At 42.5% G+C, this 21016-nt stretch overlaps 3 protein-coding genes across 8 annotated transcripts; 1 reads left to right on the top strand and 2 right to left on the bottom strand.

Annotated features, from left to right (window-relative positions):
• The first annotated feature begins 7716 nt into the window (after positions 1-7716).
• LOC123076692 (protein H2A.5-like) lies at positions 7717-8189 on the top strand. The gene is made up of 2 exons (XM_044498811.1): positions 7717-7905; positions 8001-8189. Exons 1-2 carry the CDS (start codon positions 7729-7731, stop codon positions 8187-8189), a joined length of 366 nt encoding a protein of 121 aa, XP_044354746.1. The 5' UTR covers positions 7717-7728.
• A 374-nt stretch (positions 8190-8563) lies between these two features.
• LOC123081038 (glycine-rich RNA-binding protein 2, mitochondrial) lies at positions 8564-15965 on the bottom strand. 6 transcript variants are annotated; one of them, XR_006438617.1, is made up of 9 exons: positions 15765-15965; positions 15154-15222; positions 14974-15080; positions 14732-14807; positions 13395-13535; positions 11949-12017; positions 11748-11854; positions 11525-11614; positions 8564-8924 (listed from the first exon to the last, which is right to left on the bottom strand). XR_006438617.1 is itself a non-coding variant. In XM_044504005.1 (5 exons), the coding sequence occupies exons 1-4, from the start codon at positions 15868-15870 to the stop codon at positions 14760-14762; spliced, it is 330 nt and encodes a 109-aa protein (XP_044359940.1). In that variant the 5' UTR covers positions 15871-15965; the 3' UTR covers positions 13545-14508; positions 14732-14759. The 6 variants fall into 6 exon arrangements, 1 of the variants encoding a protein (XP_044359940.1); XR_006438618.1 differs by having other exon boundaries at positions 13395-13531; XR_006438614.1 differs by having other exon boundaries at positions 11949-13535.
• Positions 15966-16094: 129 nt separating this feature from the next.
• LOC123081037 (protein H2A.6-like) lies at positions 16095-16991 on the bottom strand. The gene is made up of 2 exons (XM_044504004.1): positions 16729-16991; positions 16095-16626 (listed from the first exon to the last, which is right to left on the bottom strand). Exons 1-2 carry the CDS (start codon positions 16900-16902, stop codon positions 16273-16275), a joined length of 528 nt encoding a protein of 175 aa, XP_044359939.1. The 5' UTR covers positions 16903-16991; the 3' UTR covers positions 16095-16272.
• Positions 16992-21016: the final 4025 nt, after the last annotated feature.

Raw genomic sequence — 21016 nt, 5'->3', positions numbered from 1 at the left:
GGGCAAGAGATTTCAACTTGTGCTTTAAACCTATACAAACTGTCAAAGCTGCTATCCCAATCACCATACAGTTCTTTCAAAGCTAGCTTCTTACCCATGTATACTCTCTTGTAGTGGAGGTCAGCCTTGTGGTGTTCTTTAACCTTCTTATGCAATGTCTTCGCTCCGAGAGTAGCATCTTCAATCAGCCAATCCTTCACCTTATCACATACCCAATGCTTGGTTCCATTCATCATCTTCTCTTTCCTTCTTGTACTAGAGCAACCATGACCACATGCGTTTTATTCACCTTCAAAAGAGAAAACAGATGTAATTAGCTAAAAACACTTAACAATTATGCAAGAAATATTCACAAATGGTTAAAGTTAATCAATTACCATTACAGTACACTTATCCTCCATCGTAGAAGCATGTATTCTCCATGGAAAATTATCTGCATCCCATCTTGAACAATAGCCCCTAAACCGATGAGGTGTACTATAGTCGGTGTTATACTCAAATTCATGTTTGATTGCATGCTGAGAAAGTTCCAACTTGGACACTTTCATACTGGGATATGTAAAGCCTTTTGTCATTGGAGGGCCTAATTTTTTCATACTCTACATGTGCAGTATGCTCTGCCTCATGCAACTCCTCAACCTCCTCTACTCCAGCCTCCTCTACTTCACTCTCAGCCTAGCTATCATCCTAAAAAATATAGTCTTGTCCTTTTCTTTATTAGGACAAAGGACACATTTAAGGGCATAGGTTCATCCACTTCATACATATTCTCCTCATCAACACCAACATGCTCATTCTCAGGTCTTGGGTTGCGAAGGTAAGTATCATCCTCTTGTTCTATATTGTCATTAGGTTGGCTATGCACAACACTATGCCACTCGGTGATAGGCTCATACGGTTCAGAGGTCACAATATGCAATGATAATGTGCAGCACCTTTGTCTCCGAGTGTTTCTCAAACATAAGCATTAAATCTTTGTCAAATTTTACTTCTCGACACATGTTTAAAGCATCATCATAGTACCGCACATGTGCAGCTTCCATATAACCCGGAGGGTACTGCTCTACAATTGATTCAACCAAATCCTTATAGTTTGTCAAGTCACAATCAATTACCTTATCAAAACAAAAACATCAGATGTCTTTTCGAGCTTTCTTTTTATTGCCAAACAATTTGATTTTTAGCAAATAACTTGAATTTGGATCCATCCAGTGAATTAAAGAGAAAAATAACTGAAATTAAGTGAACAAACCTATGCATGAGTATTACTAAAAAGTTTTGATCATTAACTAAAATTAAGTGAACAAACCTATGCATGAGTAATCATAGACACTTCAGATACTAGTATAAAGGCTATGAATGATCATTGCTATTAGTACAAACATCATACAAACCTACTAAGTGACATGAACATACCCATCCGGACACGCCCATAAAGGTTGAACATTTTTTAATAGACGGTGAACATTTTTCTGAATAGATGTTTGAACATTTGCCAATTTTACATTTTACTTTTTTTATATGAACGGTAAATTTTTCTTGTAACACAGTAATCATTTTTCCATGAACATTTTTGTAAATGTGCAAACATTTGAAAAGTGCTTGAACACTATTTTTAATGTCACAAACATTTTTTCTGAATTGTACGAAACATTTTACTAAATTACACGAACATTATTTGACATTCTAGAAATATTTTCATAAAGCATGACGGACATATTTATTTAATACGGTAACATTTTTAAAAAATGCCATGAACATTTTTTTGTTTCTCGCATTGGGCAGGTTTTTCTGTTTTTTTTGTCGGTTACCAATTACTTTGGGATATTTTGTTTTCTAGATTCTTTCAATTTTCGCCTGTCAAAGCTCGGATGTGTTGTTGGAGCGGATGTGTGCTTCATGTGCAGCATGGATGTGTTGTGCTTTCGGATGGGGCGCGTGTGTGCCTCACTCTGCGAGGAAACCACATTTACGCTTCATTGCAAGGGAAGGAAAACTTAGTTCACTTGAGAAGCATAGTTACGCTTCTGCGGGGGTTGAACACTTTTGGTCATAAAATTTAGTCTAGTGTCCTTTCATCACCTCATGATAAAATTTCTATTGTACCCTATTCCAAAAGTGAGGATCTACGTTTTCATTCCTTTCGTCGGTATATGGATTAGCAATGCGCATGGAAACAAAATCATTCTTATTGACCTCCTTGTAGTCACCCCTAATGGTTATGTACTTTGGGGCCTTATCCTTCTTGATCTTCACGGGATGCCTTTTCTTGTTGAGTGCTTCATGACATGCTTGAATTTCTTCATTGGTGCGAGAAATGCTTGGACTTTTCCTGTCAATCATACCAAAAACAAAAAGAGATTGCCAAAACTAACAAAAAAATATCTCTGGTGTGAAAACGAGTCTAACCTCCCCCCCCCCCCTCCCCATTTTCCGACTTCAGTTCCCACATTAAAGGAAAAAACGAATCGAGGACAGAAGATTCTCAAATCCTGATTGGTCCATCCGGTCCTCCCACGGATCACGCCCCCGAGCTAATCGTAACCACTTGAAACTTCTAGATACAATGGCGAAGACCACTGGTGACACGGATCGGACCAGCCAAGCCGATCCTAGCCGCTTACACCTTCCTTATCCAACGGTGGAGAACGCTGGTCATAATGCAAAAATATCTCCTTCACATATAACATCTAGTACAATTAATACTTACAGTGCGACCCATATCAAATTTTTGCTTATAGTGCAGTTATACAACACCATAGACCACTAAAAATGAATGTAATCACGTATCTGACAGATGCCATAAGCATATTCATTCCAGTTATTTCCCCCGCTATCAATTAATGCCATATACCGACAGATGGTTCCCTCTTTCTTATCACAAACACACATCCAAGACAAGGCAAAACATAGACCCTGCGAGAACAGGGCAAAATCCAAAGTAAAGCTATTCTAACCTAGCTAAAAACTTTTGGGGGGCAACTGCAGATGGTTCCCTTTTTAAAATAATGTTTATGCAAAATGGTGCCCAATAATGTGTCCCTCGGATAAAGGTCTCAAGCATATGATTGATCATGTTCGCTTCGTACTAAGCCACCCAGGTGTTGTTGCAGTTTGTTAAGAACGAAGACAAATTTCATGTACATCTTTTAATGGTACTAAACACTTTTTAACATTATGTTATATTTTTTATGAAAATGACACAAACACATTTTTGAAATCTGTGAATATTTTGTATAAATGTAATTTACATTTTTTAGAATTATGCGAAAAAAATTAATGCATGTAGATTTTTTAGACGACTGACATTTAATTAATTTCACAAAAAAGCATACACATGATTAGTATTTTTTTATACACGTTTAAAAATAGAATGCATGATTAAAAAAATTAAATTATGTGCAAAGTATTTTTTCTATATATATGTGTGTGTAAAATATTATGAAATATAAAGAACTTAGAAAAGCAAAAAGGGTATAAAAATGTGAATAATAAACGGAAGAAGAAATAAAAAAACATGACGTCAAATAGCCCGCGGTTACTGGGCTGGCCGAACACATGCTCCCTGTAGGTGAGCCTCAGTGGGGACTCGGAAAAGGCAGCACATAGCCGTGCCCGTCGATGGAACGCTGCAAACTGGTTTTGGAACATTCCACATGGTTGAATTTTCTCTATAGTTTTCATCCTTTTTTTCTTTTTTCTGTTGATACTTTTAGTTTTCTTTCATTTTTCATTCTTTTCTATTTTTGATTTCTTATTTATTTCCTCCTTGTTATTTTCTCATTTCTTATAGTCGGATATTTTAAGAAAAATATGGTATATATTTTATTTATATAGGTTTAATATTTTTACATAAAGGTTGAACATATTTTAATAGATGGTGAACATTTTACTGAATACATCTTTGAACATTTGCCAATTTACATTGTACATGTTTCCATATCCACTATAAACTTTTGTAACACATTTAACATTTTTCCACGAACATTTTTGTAAATGTGAAAATATTTGAAAAGTGCTTGAACATTGTTTTTAATGTCACAAACTTTTTTTTAATCATACGAAACATTTTTATAAATTACACGAACATTATTTTGACATTGTAAAAATATTTTCTTAATGCATGACGAACATATTTTTTAAATGTGGGAATATTTATTAAAATGTCACGACATTTTTTTGTATCTCGCATTGGTACTGATTTGTTCTGATTTTTAGGTTTTTCTCGGTTTGCAATTTTTCGGTATCTTTGTTTTCTAGTTTCTTCCTATTTTCATCCGTCAAAGCTCGGGTGTGTTGTGTGGAGCACATGTGTGCTTCATGTGGAGCGTGGGTGTGTTGTGCTTTCGGATGGGGCATATGTGGGCCTCACTCTGCAAGGAAACCACTGTTATGCTTTATTGCAAGCGAAGCACAAGTTAGCTTACTTGAGAAGCATAGTTATGCTTCCTCGGGGGTTGACACTCTTTTGGTCATAAATTTATTCTGGTATGTTTTCATCACCTCATGATAAACTTTCTATTGCACCCTATTCCAAAAGTGAGGGTCTACTTAGTATATGGATTGGCAATTGGCATGGAAACAAAATCATTCTTATTGACCTCCTTGTAGTCACCCCTAGATGCTTATGTATTTTGCGACATTGTTCTTCTTGATCTTCTTTACCGGATGCCTTTTCTTGTTGAGTGCTTCATGACATGCTTGAATTTCTTCATTGGTGTGGGAAATGCTTGGATTTTTTCAGTCAATCATACCAAAAACAAAAAGGGATTGCCAAAAATAACAAAAAATATATCTCCGGTGTGAAAAAGAGTCTAACCTCCCCCCCCCCCCCCCCCAATTTCTGACTTCAGTTCCCACATTAAAGGAAAAAATTAAACGAAGTGAGGACACAAGATTCTCAAATCCTGGTTCGTCCATCCGATCCTCCCACGATCACGCCCCCGAGCTAATCGTAGTCACTTGAAACTTCGATCCAACGGCAAAGACCGCTGGTGACACGGATCGGACCAGCCGAGCCGATCCTAGCCGCTTACACCTTCTTGATCCAACGGTGGAGAACGCTGCTCATAATGCAGAAATATCTCCTTCCCATATAACATCTAGCATAATTAATACTTAAAGTATGACCCATATCAAATTTTCGCTTACAGTGCAGTTATACAGCACCATAGCCCACTAAAAAATGAATGTAATCACGTATCTGCCAGCTGCCATAAGCATATTCATTCCAGTTATTCCCACTGCTATCAATTAATGCCATATACCGACAGATGGTTCCCTCTTTCTTTTCACAAACACACATCCAAGAGAAGGCAAAAGCACAGACCCAGTGAAAACAGGGCAAAATCCAAGGCAAAGCTATTCTAACCTAGCTAAAAACTTTTGGGGGGCAACTGCAGATGGCTCCCTTTTTAAAATAATGTTTATGCCAAATGGAGCCCAATAATGTGTCCCTCGGATAAAGGTCTCATGCCTATGATGGATCATGTTCACTTCCGACTTAGCCACTCACGTGTTGTAGTAGTTTGTTCAGAATGAAGACAAATTTCATGTACATTTTTTAATGGTACTAAACATTTTTTAACATTATGTATACATTTTTATGAAAATGTCGCAAACACATTTTTGAAACCTGTGAGCATTTTCTATAAATGTAACTTACATTTTTTAGAATTATGCGAAATATTTTAATGCATGTAGATTTTCTTTAAACGTTTGGTATTTTATTAATTTCACAAATAACTCATACACATGATTAGCATTTTTCTATACACGTTTAAAAAATGGAATGCATGATTAACAATTTTTTAAATTCTATGCAAAGTATTTTTCTATATATATATCTGTGTGTGTGTGTGTGTGTGTGTGTGTCTGTGTCTGTGTGTGTGTGTGTGTAAAATATTATGAAATACAAAGAAATTAGAAAAGCAAAAGGAGGTATAAAAATGTGAATAATAAACGGAAGAAAAAACAAAAAAAACATGACATCAAATAGCGCGCTGTTACTGAGCAGGCCGAACACATGCTCCCTGTAGGTGAAGCTTCGGTGGGACTCGCAAAAGGCGGCACATAGCCATGCCCGTCGATGGAACGCTGCGAATTGGTCTTAGAACCTTCCACGCGGTTGAATTTTCTCTATAGTTTTTCATCCTTTTTTTTCTTTTTTCTGTTCTTACTTTTAGTTTTCTTTCGTTTTTCATTGTTTTCTATTTTTGATTTCTAATTTATTTTCTATTTGTTATTTTCTCTTTTTTATAGTCAGATTTTTTAAGAGAATACGGTCTATATTTTATTTGTATAGGTTTAATATTTTTAAATAAAGGATGAACATTTTTTAATAGATGGTGAACATTTTTCTGAATACATCTTTGAACATTTGCCAAATTTACATTGTACATGTTTTTATATGCACTGTAAACTTTTCTTGTAACACATTTAACATTTTTCCACTAACATTTTAGTAAATGTGCAAACATTTGAAAAGTGCTTGAACACTGTTTTTAGTGTCACAGACTTTTTTTTTTGAATTGTACGAAACATTTCTAAATTACATGAACATTATTTTGACATTGTAAAAATAATTTCTTAAAGCATGATGATCATATTTTTTAAAAATGTGGGAACATTTTTTTGTATCTCGCATTGGTGCTGGTTTTTAGGTTTTTCTTGGTTTCCAATTTTTCGGGATCTTTTGTTTTCCAATTTCTTTCAATTTTCTTCCGTCAAAGCTCGGGTGTGTTGTCTGGAGCACATGTGAGCTTCTTGTGGAGCGTGCGTGTGTTGTGCTTTCGGATGGGGCACATGTGTGCCTTACTCTACGAGGAAACCACATTTACGCTTCATTGCAAGGGAAGCAAAACTTAGTTCACTTGAGAAGCATAGTTATGCTTTTGCGGGGGTTGACACAATTGGTTATAAATTTTAGTCTGGTGTGCTTCCATCACCTCATGATAAACTTTCTGTTGCATCCTATTCCAAAAGTGATGATCTGCTTTTTCGTTACTTTCTTCGGTACATGGATTGACAATGCGCATGGAAATAAAATCGCTCTTATTGACCTCCTTGTAGTCACCCCTAGATGCTTATGTATTTTGGGACCTTGTCCTTCTTGAACTTCTTCATGGGATGCCTTTTCTTGTTGAGTGCTTCATGACATGCTTGAATTTCTCGATTGGTGTGAGAAATTCTTGGGTCTTTTCCAGTCAATCATACCAAAACAAAAAGGGATTGCCAAAAATAACAAAACAAAAAAAATCTTTGGTAGGAAAAAGAGTCTAACCTCCCCTCCCCCCCCCCCCAAATTTCCAAATTCAGTTCCCACATTAAAGGGAAAAACGAAACAAAGCGAGCACAGAAGATTCTCAAATCCTGATTGGTCCATCCGGTCCTCCCGCAGATCACGCACCTGAACTAATCATAACCGTTGCTGACACGGATCGCACCAGCCGAGCCGATCCTAGCCGCTTGCACCTTCCAGATCCAATGATGGAGAACGCTGGTCACACGGATCACACTCCCTCCCATGGATCATGCCCCTCCGACTCGATCCCTGCCGCCCGCCCTCCTAAATCCAATGGTGGCGACCACACGTCATGCGAATCGTGCCCCTTACTGCGAAGCACCCCCCCCCCCCCCTCGCTATAACAGTGGTACCCTCACGTTCACATCCATCAGCGCCGCCACCCACATTTAGAGAGATTCAACTTCGCCGGAGAAGGAGGGGAGATGGCCGGGGGGAAGAGCGGCGAGAGGAAGAAGGCGGTGACCTGGTGCACAAAGGCTGGACTCCAGATTCTCGTCGACCGCATCGGGCGCTATCTCAAGAAGGGCCGCGACACGGACCGCGTCGGCCCGGGCGCCCTCGTCTACCTCGCCGCCTTCCTCGAATACCTTGCCGTCAAGGTAACCAACCAACGACCAATCTTGTACATTCATGTTCTTTTCATGCTCAACGTAGTGGTAACTGACCTCGTCTCGGTGTTCTCTTTAAACCACAGATGCTAGAGTTGGCGGGCAAGGTGGCCAAGGACAACAAGAAGACCTGCATCATGTCGCGCCACCTGCTTCTCGCCACTCGCAACGACGAGGAGCTCTCCAAGCTGCTTGACGGCATCACCATCGCCCACGGTGGTGTGTTGCCCAACATCCACTCTGTGTTGTTCTCCAAGAAGGCCAACATGCACTAGCATATCAACTTCAAACAGAATCCAAGAATAATATATCTCTGCCATCTGTTTACCTTATGAATTTTTGCTTAGCTTGGATTCTCATACCAAGAAAAGAAGTAATGATGTTTTCCATTTTTTTCCAAACATAAACTTTGCTTTCCTTTTTTCCCATAATGCGCATCCGCAGGCAGACCCGGTTGTCCCTTATCTATCCTCATAGCTACGGATTAATTCTCCGCATCTTGTGTTGTGTAATGACAGTCTTCTACTGGATCATAATGCAGAAATATCTCCTTCTCATATAACATCTAGTACAATTAATACTTACAGTGCGACCCATATCAAATTTTCGCTTAAAGTGCAATTATACAGCACCATAGCCCACTACAAAATGAATGTAATCACGTATATGCCAGATTCCGTAAGCATATTCATTCCAGTTATTCCCCCCGCTATCAATTAATGCCATATACCGACAGATGGTTCCCTCTTTCTTTTCACAAACACACATCCAAGACAAGGCAAAGCACAGACCCAGTCAGGGCAAAAAGCAAGGCAAAGCTATTCTAACCTAGCTAAAAACTTTTGGGGGGGCAACTGCAGATTGTTCCCTTTTTAAAAATAATGTTTATGCCAAATGGAGCCCAATAATGTGTCCCTGGGATAAAGATCTCGTGCCTATGATGGATCATCTTCGCTTCCTATTCAGCCACTAAGGTGTTGTTGCAGTTTGTTCAGAATGAAGACAAAGTTCTGCAGTGAAGTGGATGACAAGATTATTGCAGTCTGCACTGATGATATAAGGTACATGCATGCTTCCCGAGTTAGTACAGTTTGAAGCACATGTTAATTCACATTGGGAGCATGATTTTCGGTCAAAAAAGTTTGCTAAAACTTATCAACATGTGATCTAGTTTTGAAGATATCAATGCGAGAAATGCAATGGTGAGAATGGATTGTAATTTGGACGCCCAGTTAACAAGATATTTATTAGAAAAAACGGATCAGAAAAAACATAAACAAACCATCCAGCCCTCCTGCGTGGGTGGGAAGAAAATTCCTCCAAAACTGGCGTACATTGTCATCAGAGGATATGGAAGTGGCATTTGCAAGAGGTACTCCTTAACTACTGATTTGAACTAGTGATATAGGACCTAGACGCACCCGAAAACAGGACAATTCTTGCGGCTTGGAACATCTGGAAAAAATAAGAAACATGTGCTTTTTTTATGCCATCCCTGCTGATATTAGGGACTGGATTAGAATGTTCAAGTTTAATGTTTAGAATGTTCACCGTGACCTGCTAGAAAAATGAATGTCATCTCGTATATTCATTCCAGTTATTTCCCCATTTATCAATTAATGCCATATACCGACGAGAGGGTCCCCTTTTTTCCTCAAACACGCATCCAAGACAGAGCGAAGCACAAACCCAGCAAAAACCCAAAACCAAACAGCAAAAGGCAAGGCAAAGTTATTCTAACCTTTGGGGGTAACTACAGATCCCTCGGATAAAGGTCGCATGCCTATGATGTGGATCGCGTTAGCTTCCAACTCAGCCACTCAGGTGTAGTTGCGGTTTGTTCAGAATGAAGAAAAGGTTCTGCGGCTATGTTATTTTGAGCAGGAAGAGGTGTATAACATAAGATACATGCATTTCAGTGAATAGCTCAGTTTAGTGAAGCATTGTATCCTATTGTCAACGTCTTTATTCCGCTTAATAAATTATGAGGGGCTACAGCTTTCATTGCCCATATCTGAGTATTTTGTATTTTACAGCTTTCATTGCCTAGTGTCAAAAACGCTCTTATATTATGGGACGGAGGGAGTACATCTTTTCTGGCTGAATGACTTCTGAATTCGGATATGGATTCAGACATTTGGAGGAAAAATAACTATAGTATAAGAATTTAAATAGATACTGCCTTTTAAGTCTAGCTCTTTGCAAGCAGTAATTAATTCGGAATTCTGACCAATTAGCATGTGTTGTGGAGAGTGGTACGATCTCAGGTTTAGTGAGGAAAAAAATCTTGAATGGAGGAAATCAGAAAAGAATCAGCATAAGGAGGTGACAGCCTGCCAAAAGTAAAAGTGCCGCTAATGAGGGCACTCAGCGTCAGCATTCCATGATACTTTTGGTTCTCAAGGATTCTAAGTAATATGTAGTGGTGCAAATATGGCATCATTATTGTACAGGAATCCTTGTGCTACTTACATTGTGAAGGGCCTAGAAAATTCGGATGCAGCTTGATGAATGACTGTCATTTGCTTGAGTGTGTGAACTAGTCCTGTGTTACACCTACACTCGTTGAGTTACAGCTCATATAAATTCCTAAAGCTTTGAAAGAAGTAGGGCAGATAAATAAGGAACTCCTTTTCCAGCTCCCTTGTGTTATATGTTTGGCTCATTGATCTAAATATGAGATGCTTCATGCTGAATCATGTGTGTATGAAGAAATGCAACTCTCGTGTTGGTCAAATTTCCCATACTAAGCTCAAATTTACAAGTAAAATTGCCACACACGAAAAATAGCTCCAATTTACAAACTCCTTCCCACACCCGATAGTTACGATATGCCAAGCTTTGCTGCAACACTGTACACTTCTGGATGATATTTCTGCATTATAACAGAAGCGAAAGCAAGTTCTCAGGTTTTAAGATCAGGGGCATGAATTGTTTCCGAAACCAGCGTTAATGTTGATCTAAAACAAAAGGAATCGAATTAATTATGTGTCTTAGTGAAAGAGAATTCACCACCGATTAGGTGTTGCTCTGTTCTTTTCAGTTAGCAATAGACAGAATGCTACAGCCAATGCCAAGTTAAACGATCAGAGGATTAGTCTGCTGGTAACGCTGGTATAGGAACGAAAATAAAATAAGTAGTGATGATCATTCAAATGTACAGAGTGCATGCATGTCCAGGGCTCCATCGACATTACAGATTCTGGGCACGACAAACACTTCATTTCCCATGTAAACCCAACACTGTAACATGCAATAAAATTGATTTTGTAACCCAACACTTTTCCTGAGACTTGATGTCATATTCAAGTTTTTAAGATCAGGGCATAAATTGTTTCCTAGACCATGGCTAATGTTGACCTCAAATAAAAAATAAGGTCGACAAATGAATTTCGTGTCTTAGTATAAGAGAATTAGCTGTCAGGCGTTCTTCTGTGATTTAAGTTATCAAAAATCACAATGCTACAGGCAATGTAAAGCTAAACAAATCGACGGACGGTCTATTTGAAGTTGGTCATAAGACTGAACTTAAAATATATACTGGTGATTATGTAAATATACAGAGTACATGTGCCTTACAGTGAAACAATTACAGATTCCGGATAGGCACCTTACTCATCTGCAGCAGCAGCAGCAGCAGAAACAGCAGCAGATTGTCCGCTGTTTGCATAATTCACCCGTATTTTCTTTCCATCAGCACCTGAAACAATCATCATGTGGCCAAAATGTGTTAGCGTAAGGAAAAGAGCCACACCAAACGCTGCATATCATCCTGCGAGAACATGGCTTTTTCTGCTGTACCAACAGATCAACGGAGCACATTTTATTTTTACCTCGTCACTCATCTTCTCCAACGCCGCGGCTGCTTCAGTTTATGAAGAGAACTTGACCAAGACGTATCCTTTGGATCTCCCCGTGACAGGATGGCATATTACTTTCACTGTAAGGCACATTGGCCAATCAGAGGACAATCCCCTAGTCCACACAAATCACAGATACAACCGCATAAAGATTCAGAACAGATAAATTTGTACCTTGGATAACATCGCCATGCTGAGAGAAGGCGTCCTTGAGAGCAACTTCATTCGAATTGTAGGACAGACCTGAAAAACTCAGTGGAAGAAACAGCAGGGCATCAGAATATCATCAACCATTCATAAGTCAGCACATTTCTCGGATAGCTCAGTGTCCTTTATCTTTCGCAAATACGCAGGATGTGCTCAGTGTTAACTAACAGGGTTGTCCCAAGCATGAATCCCCTCTTCCTAAGCAGATTCTCAAATTGGCATCAGATCTCAACATAGGAGAGATTGGGGTCCAAGCACCAAACGAATTGACTAGGAACTGAACACCAGAGGAGAATGAAATGTACAAATCATACCCCCGACGAACAACTTTGAGCCTGAGGAGAAAGTGGCGCCCCGATCCAGCAGCTTGCCCAGAGGAACCCTAGCATGTAGCTCAGCCTTGCTTGCCCAATTGAGCATCTCCTATGCTACGACCCTAGAGGTATTCCCCAAATTGGTAGACCTCTCTGATCCCCTTCCCCCAAATCAGATCACTCGCTACACAAAATTTTCACGATTTGCACCCTGCTAAATCAAGCAATTCCAAGATTGCCCCTCAAGAATGGCTAATCAAGTGAAACTGCCTGAAACATTCATTTAAAAAAAAAACTGAAACATTGCAGCAAGAGAAGATTGTTCGCATGGGCATCAAGATCAAGAACAAGCAAAAGGATCAACATAACAAGACATCCAAACGAAAGATACACACAATGGAGATTCGAATTGGCTATTCCATCAAGTTTTTCAGCTTCAATTCAGCAATGATTCAAGATCAATCGAAACTACAGATTACTACCAGTTTGGACTCCAAAGATACATACATACAGGATCGCTACACGACGGGGCCCTATCTACTCCTCGGCGGCATGGACAGTTATATATAAATATAATGGTTTCAGGCTAAAGACATGTAAATGATACTTCTAAATTCTAATTAGTTTAAGAATTTCACCAAAGTTCAGAAAGATGTGACAGATCATCTTCAAAACAGTTTTCTCAAAGCTGGCTGGCTGTGTTTAGATCAGCATGCCATTCTAGATGAGAAGTGGAGCATGTACAAGACGAATCATGCTGCACTAGGTTTATTAACTAAATAACTACTTGGGGTAAAATCAAAGCTACTTATCGCATGGCCATTTTGTGAAGACGGTTTCACCAAGCAGCCAATATCCTCCGCGACTGTGAGAGAGCCAAAGATGAAGAAAAAGGATACTCCTTCCGATCCATATTAATTGTCGCTGATTTAGCACAAAGTTGTACTAAATCAGCACATATATGTAGGTGGTGCAAGGTTAGCCTTGAAACAATCTCGATTTGAACATGGCTAGCTAGCAGCACGGCATTTCTTTCTGATGCATTTACATGAGACAGCTAGCAGTAGGAAAAGCATAAATTCCAGAGTGAGCAGGCAACCTCGAATGAAGGTTCAGATGTGCGCTTCCCTCAAAAGCTCCACACGAAATGCCTTTCCATTTTGAACTGTGCTTTCCATTCCAGATACATATCGTCGGTTGTCATATCCTCACAGCTAGGGGCTCACTCTGCACATCCTGTCTTGTTCAATGACAGTGATATACTTTTTGAGATAACAAAAAAAAATGTAATATAAGTTTTTTGAGGAATTTTATATGAGTGATTGTTTGATCCAAATATATAGCTCTAGTACAACAGTGCAGTTACACAACACCATAGCCTGTTAGAAACGAATTTCATCTCGTATCTGCCAGAGCCCAGAAGCATATTGCTCTCAGTTATTTCCTCATTTACCTATTAATGCCATATACCCAATGTACGATATTGTTCCTCATAGTTGTGTGTTCCATGCCAAATGAAACATGGAATCCGTCCTTCGGGTGTTCGAATTAAAACAGATGCCTGGTAAATCTAGCTCTGGTAACCAGTAATTAATTCAGAGTTCTGACCAGTTAACATGTGCGCTGGAGAGTCTACCTTAGGTTCAGTGATTTTTCCCTTTAGTGGGGGGAAACATGAATGAATGGGAATAAGGAGGTGGCTGACTCCCTGCCAAAATAAAGGGCCTAGGAAGGTCGGATGCTGCTTGATGAATGAAATTATGTGGCGTGTCACTTGCTTGACGATGTGAACAAGTTCTGCATTATGCCTACACTAGTTGAGCTACGGCTCATATAAATTCTTAAGCTTTGAAATAAGTAGGCCAGATAAATAAGGAATTCCTTTAACAGCTCCCTTGTGCTATATGCTTTGCTCATTGAGCTAAATATGAGATGTTCCGTACTGAATCATGTGCGTTTGAAGAAATGCAACTCTCATGTCAGTAAAATTTCCCAAATTAAGCTCAAATTTTACAGCTGCCCTTTAAATAAAACTCCCAAAAATAAGCTCTAGTTTACAGACCCATTGGCATTCTGGATGGAAATAACATGCCATGCTTGCCACAACATACGTAATACACTTCTGGATGGATAGCTGGTTTCCATCGGACTTGCCATATACAAGTATTAAGATGAGAGCATAAATTGTTTCCCAAACCAGCGCTAATGTGGACCTAAAATTAGAAAACAATGAATTAACTTTCTGTCTTAGTCGAAGAGAATTAGCTAACCAGTCAGGTGTTCCTCTGGTTTTCAGTTATCAAAAATCAGAATGATACAGGCAATGTCAAGCTAAAGAGCTTGAAATATGTACTGGTGATCATACAAAGGTACATGTCCAGGGCGACATCTAACATTACAGATTCTGAACACAACAAACAAAGACCGGATAAGTACCTTGCTCATCTATAGCAGCAGTAGCAGGTCATCCACTGTTTGCAAAATGCACCCGTATGTTCTTCCCATCAAGCACCTGCAACAATCATCATGTGGGAAAAATGTGTCAGCATAAGTAAAAGAACTGCACTGAGCACTGCATATTGGCACAAGGAAAAGAACTGCACTGAGCACTGCATATTATCTTGCAGGAACTTGGCTTCTTCTGCTATACCACAGAATCCATGAAGCACAATTCTTACCTCATCGCTCATCTTCTCCAATGCCGCAGCTGCGTCTTTTTCCGAGGAGAACTTGACGAAACCGTATCCTTTTGATTGCCCGGTCACGGGATGGCATATCACTTTGACTGTCAGGCGCATTGATCAGTCCAAGGACAATCCCCTAATCAGCAAAAAGATTCAGAACAGATAAATTTGTACCTTGGATAACATCGCCATGCTGAGAGAACGCATCCTTGAGAGCAACTTCATTGGTGTCATGGGACAGGCCTGAAAAACTCGGTGGAAGAAACAGCAGGGCATCAAAACATCCTGAACCATTCATACGTCAAGCACACTTCTTGCATTTGTTCAATGTTCACACAGATACTTCCTAACATTTACATTTATTTAAGATTGAACTCGCTGTTTGCACGGAATTTCACTGGGCGAAATAGATACATTGTGCTAGCAAAATCAGCAAGCAGGATGGTTGAGAAACTAGCATGACCTGGATAAATTTGGCAGGTCTCCAACGGAGAAGAGATTCAGGTTCAGGCATCAATCAGATTGACCAGAAACTGAACCCCAGGCATCCTGAACCATAAGTCAGCAGCATTTTTGCATATTGTGCAATGTTCAAACAGATTTCTCCTAGCACTTGCAGTTTGTTCAGATTAGGCAGAGCGTTTGCACCAAATTCACCAACAAGCAGGATGATTGAGGAACTAGCATGATCTTCCTAAGTTTGTTAGCAAATTGGGGCCCAAGCACCAAACAAATTCCCAAACCGAATACCAGGAGAATACGAGAACGGGATGTACGAATCTTACCCCCGACGAACAGCTTGGAGCCTGACGAGAAACGGGCGCTCCGATCTAGCAGCTTGCCCGCCGGAACCCTAGCATGGAGCGCAGCCTTTCTTCCCCAATTGAGCATCGCCTATGCTACGAACCCTAGAAATAATCCCCAAATCCTTCGTTCCCCAGATCCCCCTTCCCCGCAGATCGGTTGACCCCAAGAAATTTCACGAACCGCACCCCACAGAACCTAGTTATTGCCAAATCGCCCACAAGAAGTGAAATTGTACGAACAAATGTGCAGACGAACAAGGGGATCAAAGCAAGAACCAGCAAAAATTCGAGAGATTGACACGGAGAAGATTGGAATTGGCTAAACGATCAAGTTTCCAGCTTCATTTCAGCAGTGATTCAAGATCAATCGACGCTACAGACTACTACCAGTTCGGACTCAAGACCAGGCATTACATACAGGATCACATGATCTCTCTCTTTCTCTCCCATCTCAGATGCAGAACTACGCGACGCAACTTGGCCCTTTCTACTCGTCGGCGGCGGCCTCCTCCTCGGCGTCGGCGGCGGCCTTCTTCTTGTCAGCGGCGGCGGTCTTCTTGTCGGCGGCCTTCTTCTTGGGGGTCTTCTTGGCGGCGGGGGCGGGAGCGGGGGCCTTCCTCTTGGGCGACTTGGGCGACTGGGACTCCTTCTCGGCCTTCTCGAGGGCCTTCTTGGGGAGCAGCACGGGGTTGATGTTGGGGAGCACGCCGCCGTGCGCGATGGTGACGCCGGCGAGCAGCTTGCCGAGCTCCTGGTCGTTGCGGATGGCGAGGAGCAGGTGGCGCGGCACGATGCGGGTCTTCTTGTTGTCCTTGGCGGCGTTGCCGGCGAGCTCCAGCACCTGCGAATCCATCCAAAGAACGGAGACAAGATCTGTCAGCCCTCCGTCGAAGGGGAGAAAGAACAGAGCAGGAACGGAGGACGAGATCGGTTGGTTGGTTACCTCGGCGGCGAGGTACTCGAGGACGGCGGCGAGGTAGACGGGGGCGCCGGAGCCGACGCGCTGCGCGTAGCGGCCCTTCTTGAGGAAGCGCCCGATGCGGCCGACGGGGAACTGGAGGCCGGCCTTGGTGGACCGGGTCACCGCCTTCTTCCTCTCTCCGCCCTTCCTGGCCATCTCTCCTCCCTCTCCGGCGAACTCGAACCCCTCGGAATGCGGCGGGCGGCTGCGGCGGCGGCGGTGGATGGGAATGCTTCGAATTTGCTGGCGTCTGCCGGCGGCGAAGGCGCCGGTTTTATAGGGGGGCGGGGGGCTCCGAGGGAGGGGCCGCGATCCGCGTGACGTGCCCTCCCCGCCGTCGGATCTGGCAGGGCGGGCGGTCAGGATCGGTTCGAGGGGCGCGATCCGTGGGAGGGCCCGATCGGCCAATCAGAGCGCACCGATTTTTCCCCCCGTTTCTTTCCTTTCGTGCGGGAAATGAGTTCGAAAATTTGGGGGCAGCGGGAATGCGCGCTCTTTTCAGGCGGAGGGGTTTTCGGTTATGTTATTTTTGGTAATTATCATATCCCATTTTGTTGCTGGTATATTGAGTGGAATTTATATCACATAATTACATCGCATCGCGGTAGGTTCATCGTTACGCGTGGTTCAAATAGGGGTTGGGATATGCCCATTACACAACCTCGTCCTCCTCCGGAGCTCGCACATCCGGCGGCGGCGGGCGTGCCTCCCCTTCCTGCAGTCGTTGCTCCGGCCTATGACCAGCTGCCTCGTCTCCGGTCTGTGCTCCGACGACTTGGGATTGCTCGGAATTTGGCGAGGGCGAAATCTCTGCATCTTTATGCTAGCAGCGGCGACACCCGTGCCCCCTTCCTGGAGGCACTGCTATGGCCATTATTCGTGCCCCTCTTCGAGCATCAAGGGAAACCCTAGGTCCGGTTTTCCGGACCGGACGACGACGACGTTCCGGTGTCGTTCTCCTTCGTGAAGGCGTTGTATTGTTTTGCTCACGGCGTCCTCGGTGTTAGATTTGGAGATGTTTGGCCGTTTAGTTGTTGGTTGGGTAGCTTCTCTGGTCGGCGAGTTTAGTTGTGTTCTTCTTTGTTTTGGGTTGAGCATCTCTTGTCTCTCCGCCTTGGACACCATGTTCACGCCCCTTTGTGTTCGTGCCATGTGTTGTACCACCTCATGTATTCATCATATCTTCTTTTATCAATGAAATGATAAGCAAGCTTTGCATATTCGCAAAAAAATACACCCATTTTGCTCTGCGGTATGAACAATCCGGTGTGACACGAGTTGAGTGGGCATAGGGCATGCCTGGATGGTGCCCTCACCACGGTATCAAATGCCAAGTTATTTAAAGACAAGGTTAATGCCCTCACCACGAAATGGGTTGGGCAGCGGCGGCGATGGATGGGAATGTGCGGAACTGCTTCGAATTTGGTGGCGTCTGCCAGCGATGAGGGCATCGGCTTTTTAGGGGGAGGGGCGCCGTGGGTGGGGCGCGATCTGTGTGACGTGCGCTCCCCGCCGTTGGATATGGGAGGGCAGCCGGTCGGGATTGGTTCAAAAATTTGTTGGCAGCGGGAATAGGATCTCTTTTCACATGGAGGGATTTTCGGCTCTGTTATTTTGGGCAATTATCCCGTATTCTTTTTGGTATGATTTGGGTGGAATTTTTGTGTGGTAAAAGGCTCGATCGTATGATTACATTGCGGTAGGCTGATTGTTACGCGTGCATCGAATATGGGTTGGGCTATGCGCATTTCGCTCCGCAGGATGAACAATCAGTGTGACACGGGTTGAGTGGGTGTATGGCATGTCTGGATGGCGCCCACACCCGCCATATCAAAACGGGGCATGCCAACTGGTTGGCCAAAGATTTTGTCATCGCGGGATTGTCATGTTGTTGGCGGAAAAGCTGAATGCGATGGCTGAAAAGTTGGTTAGGTCCGAAATTTCGACGGTGATCCAAATGCTCACCCTCGTTCTTAGTCAACGACGAAACTTTCATGAGATGGATGAAAAGTTTTCATCATTACCGAAAGGAGAAGTGAGGGATACAGCTTGTAGGCATGTCACTGCATTAATGTAGAATGTGATATTATTACTGGACTCCATGGCTTGAAGTCACTATGATGCTAGTTCATGTTGGCCTTATTGGAAAACAACACCGAGTGGATGTTGGGTAACACGCCGCTATAGGCGATGGTGATGCCGTCAAGCAGCTTGGCGAGCTCCTCTCGTTGTGAGTGGCGAGTAGTAGGTGACACGGCATGATCCGAGTCATCTTGTTGTCCTTGCCCGCGTTGCCCACCAGTTCTAGCATCTGTGGTTCAAGGAGCACGCCGAGAGGAGATCACTTACCGCTCTGTCGGGCACGAGAAGAACGTGAATGGACTATATCAATTGTTGGGTGGTTACCTCGGCGACGAGGTACTCGAGGATGGCGGCGAGGTAGACTGGGGCGCCAGAGCCGATGCATTGCGCATAATGTCCCTTCTTCAATAGGGCCTAGTTCTAGACGACAAAGCCCTGCCGGATAGTTGACATCAGATGTGTGCAACCCAATAGAGATGTCGTAGTTTTGATCTTAGTTTGAGAGGTACGCAAAGGTGTTGTCGGAGGATCTGACCATGAGCCTCCCGAAGAGCTGTCCGAGGGACTAATCGAGTTTCTGTCGAAGGGCCTCTAGAAGGGCTGTCCGAGGGAGAACGCCCTCGCACTTGGGAGGTTGTAAAATCCTAGTTGCGGGGATCAGCACCAATGAGCTCCACCTACTCTCCTTCCATTGCCCTTCGAGTCGGTAATGATCAGATCAAACCGTATGCATCTTCATAGTGGTCCTGGGCGTGTACGTAGTATGGATTTTTTTTCTGTTGCGTTACCCTACAAAGCGGTCTCCACCCTCAGATCTGGAAGGTGTAAGCGGTGAGTTCGGGTGTGGGATCCACGTGGCCAGCGGTCTCCCCCGTCAAACCTGGACGGTGCACGCGGTTGGGATCAACTCGAGAGTGTGATCTGTGTGACCAGTGATCTCCGTTGTCGGATCTGGGAGGTGCAAGTGGTTGGGATTAGCTCGAGGGGGGGCACAATCCGTGGGAGGACCGTATGGACCAATCAGGAGGTAAGAATTTCCCCTCCTCGCTTTATTTTGTTTATTTCCTTTCATATGGGAATGAATTCTCTATTGTCGGATTTGGAAGGTGCAAATGGCGGGGAACAACTTGGGGCACGATCTACGGGAGGGCTCGATCGGTCAATCAGAGCGCTGGTATTTGATGACCCACAAGTATAGGGGATCAATTGTAGCTCTTTTCGATAAGTAAGAGTGTCGAACCCAACGAGGAGCAGAAAGAAATGACAAGTAGTTTTTGGTAAGGTAATGTCTACAAGTGCTGACATTGTAAGTAGTGGGGTAGTTTGATAGCAAGATAATTTGTAACGAGCAAGTAACGATAGTAGTAACAAAAGTGCAGCAAGGTAGCCCAATCCTTTTGAGGCAAAGGACAGGCCAAAACGGTCTCTTATGATAAGCAAAGCGTTCTTGAGGGTACACGGTAATTTCATCTAGTCACTTTCATCATGTTGGTTTAATTCGCGTTCGCTACTTTGATAATTTGATATGTGGGTGGACAGGTGCTTAGGTGCTACTCTTACTTGAACAAACCTCCTACTTATGATTAACCCTCCCGCAAGCATCCGCAACTATGAGAAAATTATTAAGAATAAATTCTAACCGTAGCATTAAACTTTTGGATCCAATCGGTCCCTTACGAAATAGCGCATAAACTGGGGTTTAAGCTTCTGTCACTCTCGCAACCCATCACTAATTGCTACTCCACAATGCATCCCCTTAGGCCCAAATATGGTGAAGTGTCATGTAGTCGACGTTCACATGACACCACTAAGGGAATAACAACATACATACTATCAAAATATCGAACATATATCAAACTCACATGATTACTTGCAACATGATTTCTCCCGTGACCTCAAGAACAAAAGTAACTACTCACAAATGATAAACATGCTCATGATCAGAGGAGTATTAAATAGCATAATGGATCTAAACATATAATCTTCCACCAAATAAACCATATAGTAATAAACTACAAGGTGTAATCAACACTACTAGTCACCCACAAGCACCAATCTATAGTTCCGGTAACAAGATTGAACACAAGAGATGAACTAGGGTTTGAGATGAGATGGTGTTGTTGAAGATGTTGATGGAGATTGCCCTCCCCAAGATGGGAGAGTTGTTGGTGATGATGAGGACAATGAT

Source organism: Triticum aestivum, chromosome 3D (genome assembly GCF_018294505.1).
Source record: "Triticum aestivum cultivar Chinese Spring chromosome 3D, IWGSC CS RefSeq v2.1, whole genome shotgun sequence".
Taxonomy (NCBI): Eukaryota; Viridiplantae; Streptophyta; class Magnoliopsida; order Poales; family Poaceae; genus Triticum; species Triticum aestivum.
The sequence above is the reverse complement of the archived record's forward strand: the minus strand, read 5'-3'. Positions and strand labels throughout refer to the sequence as shown.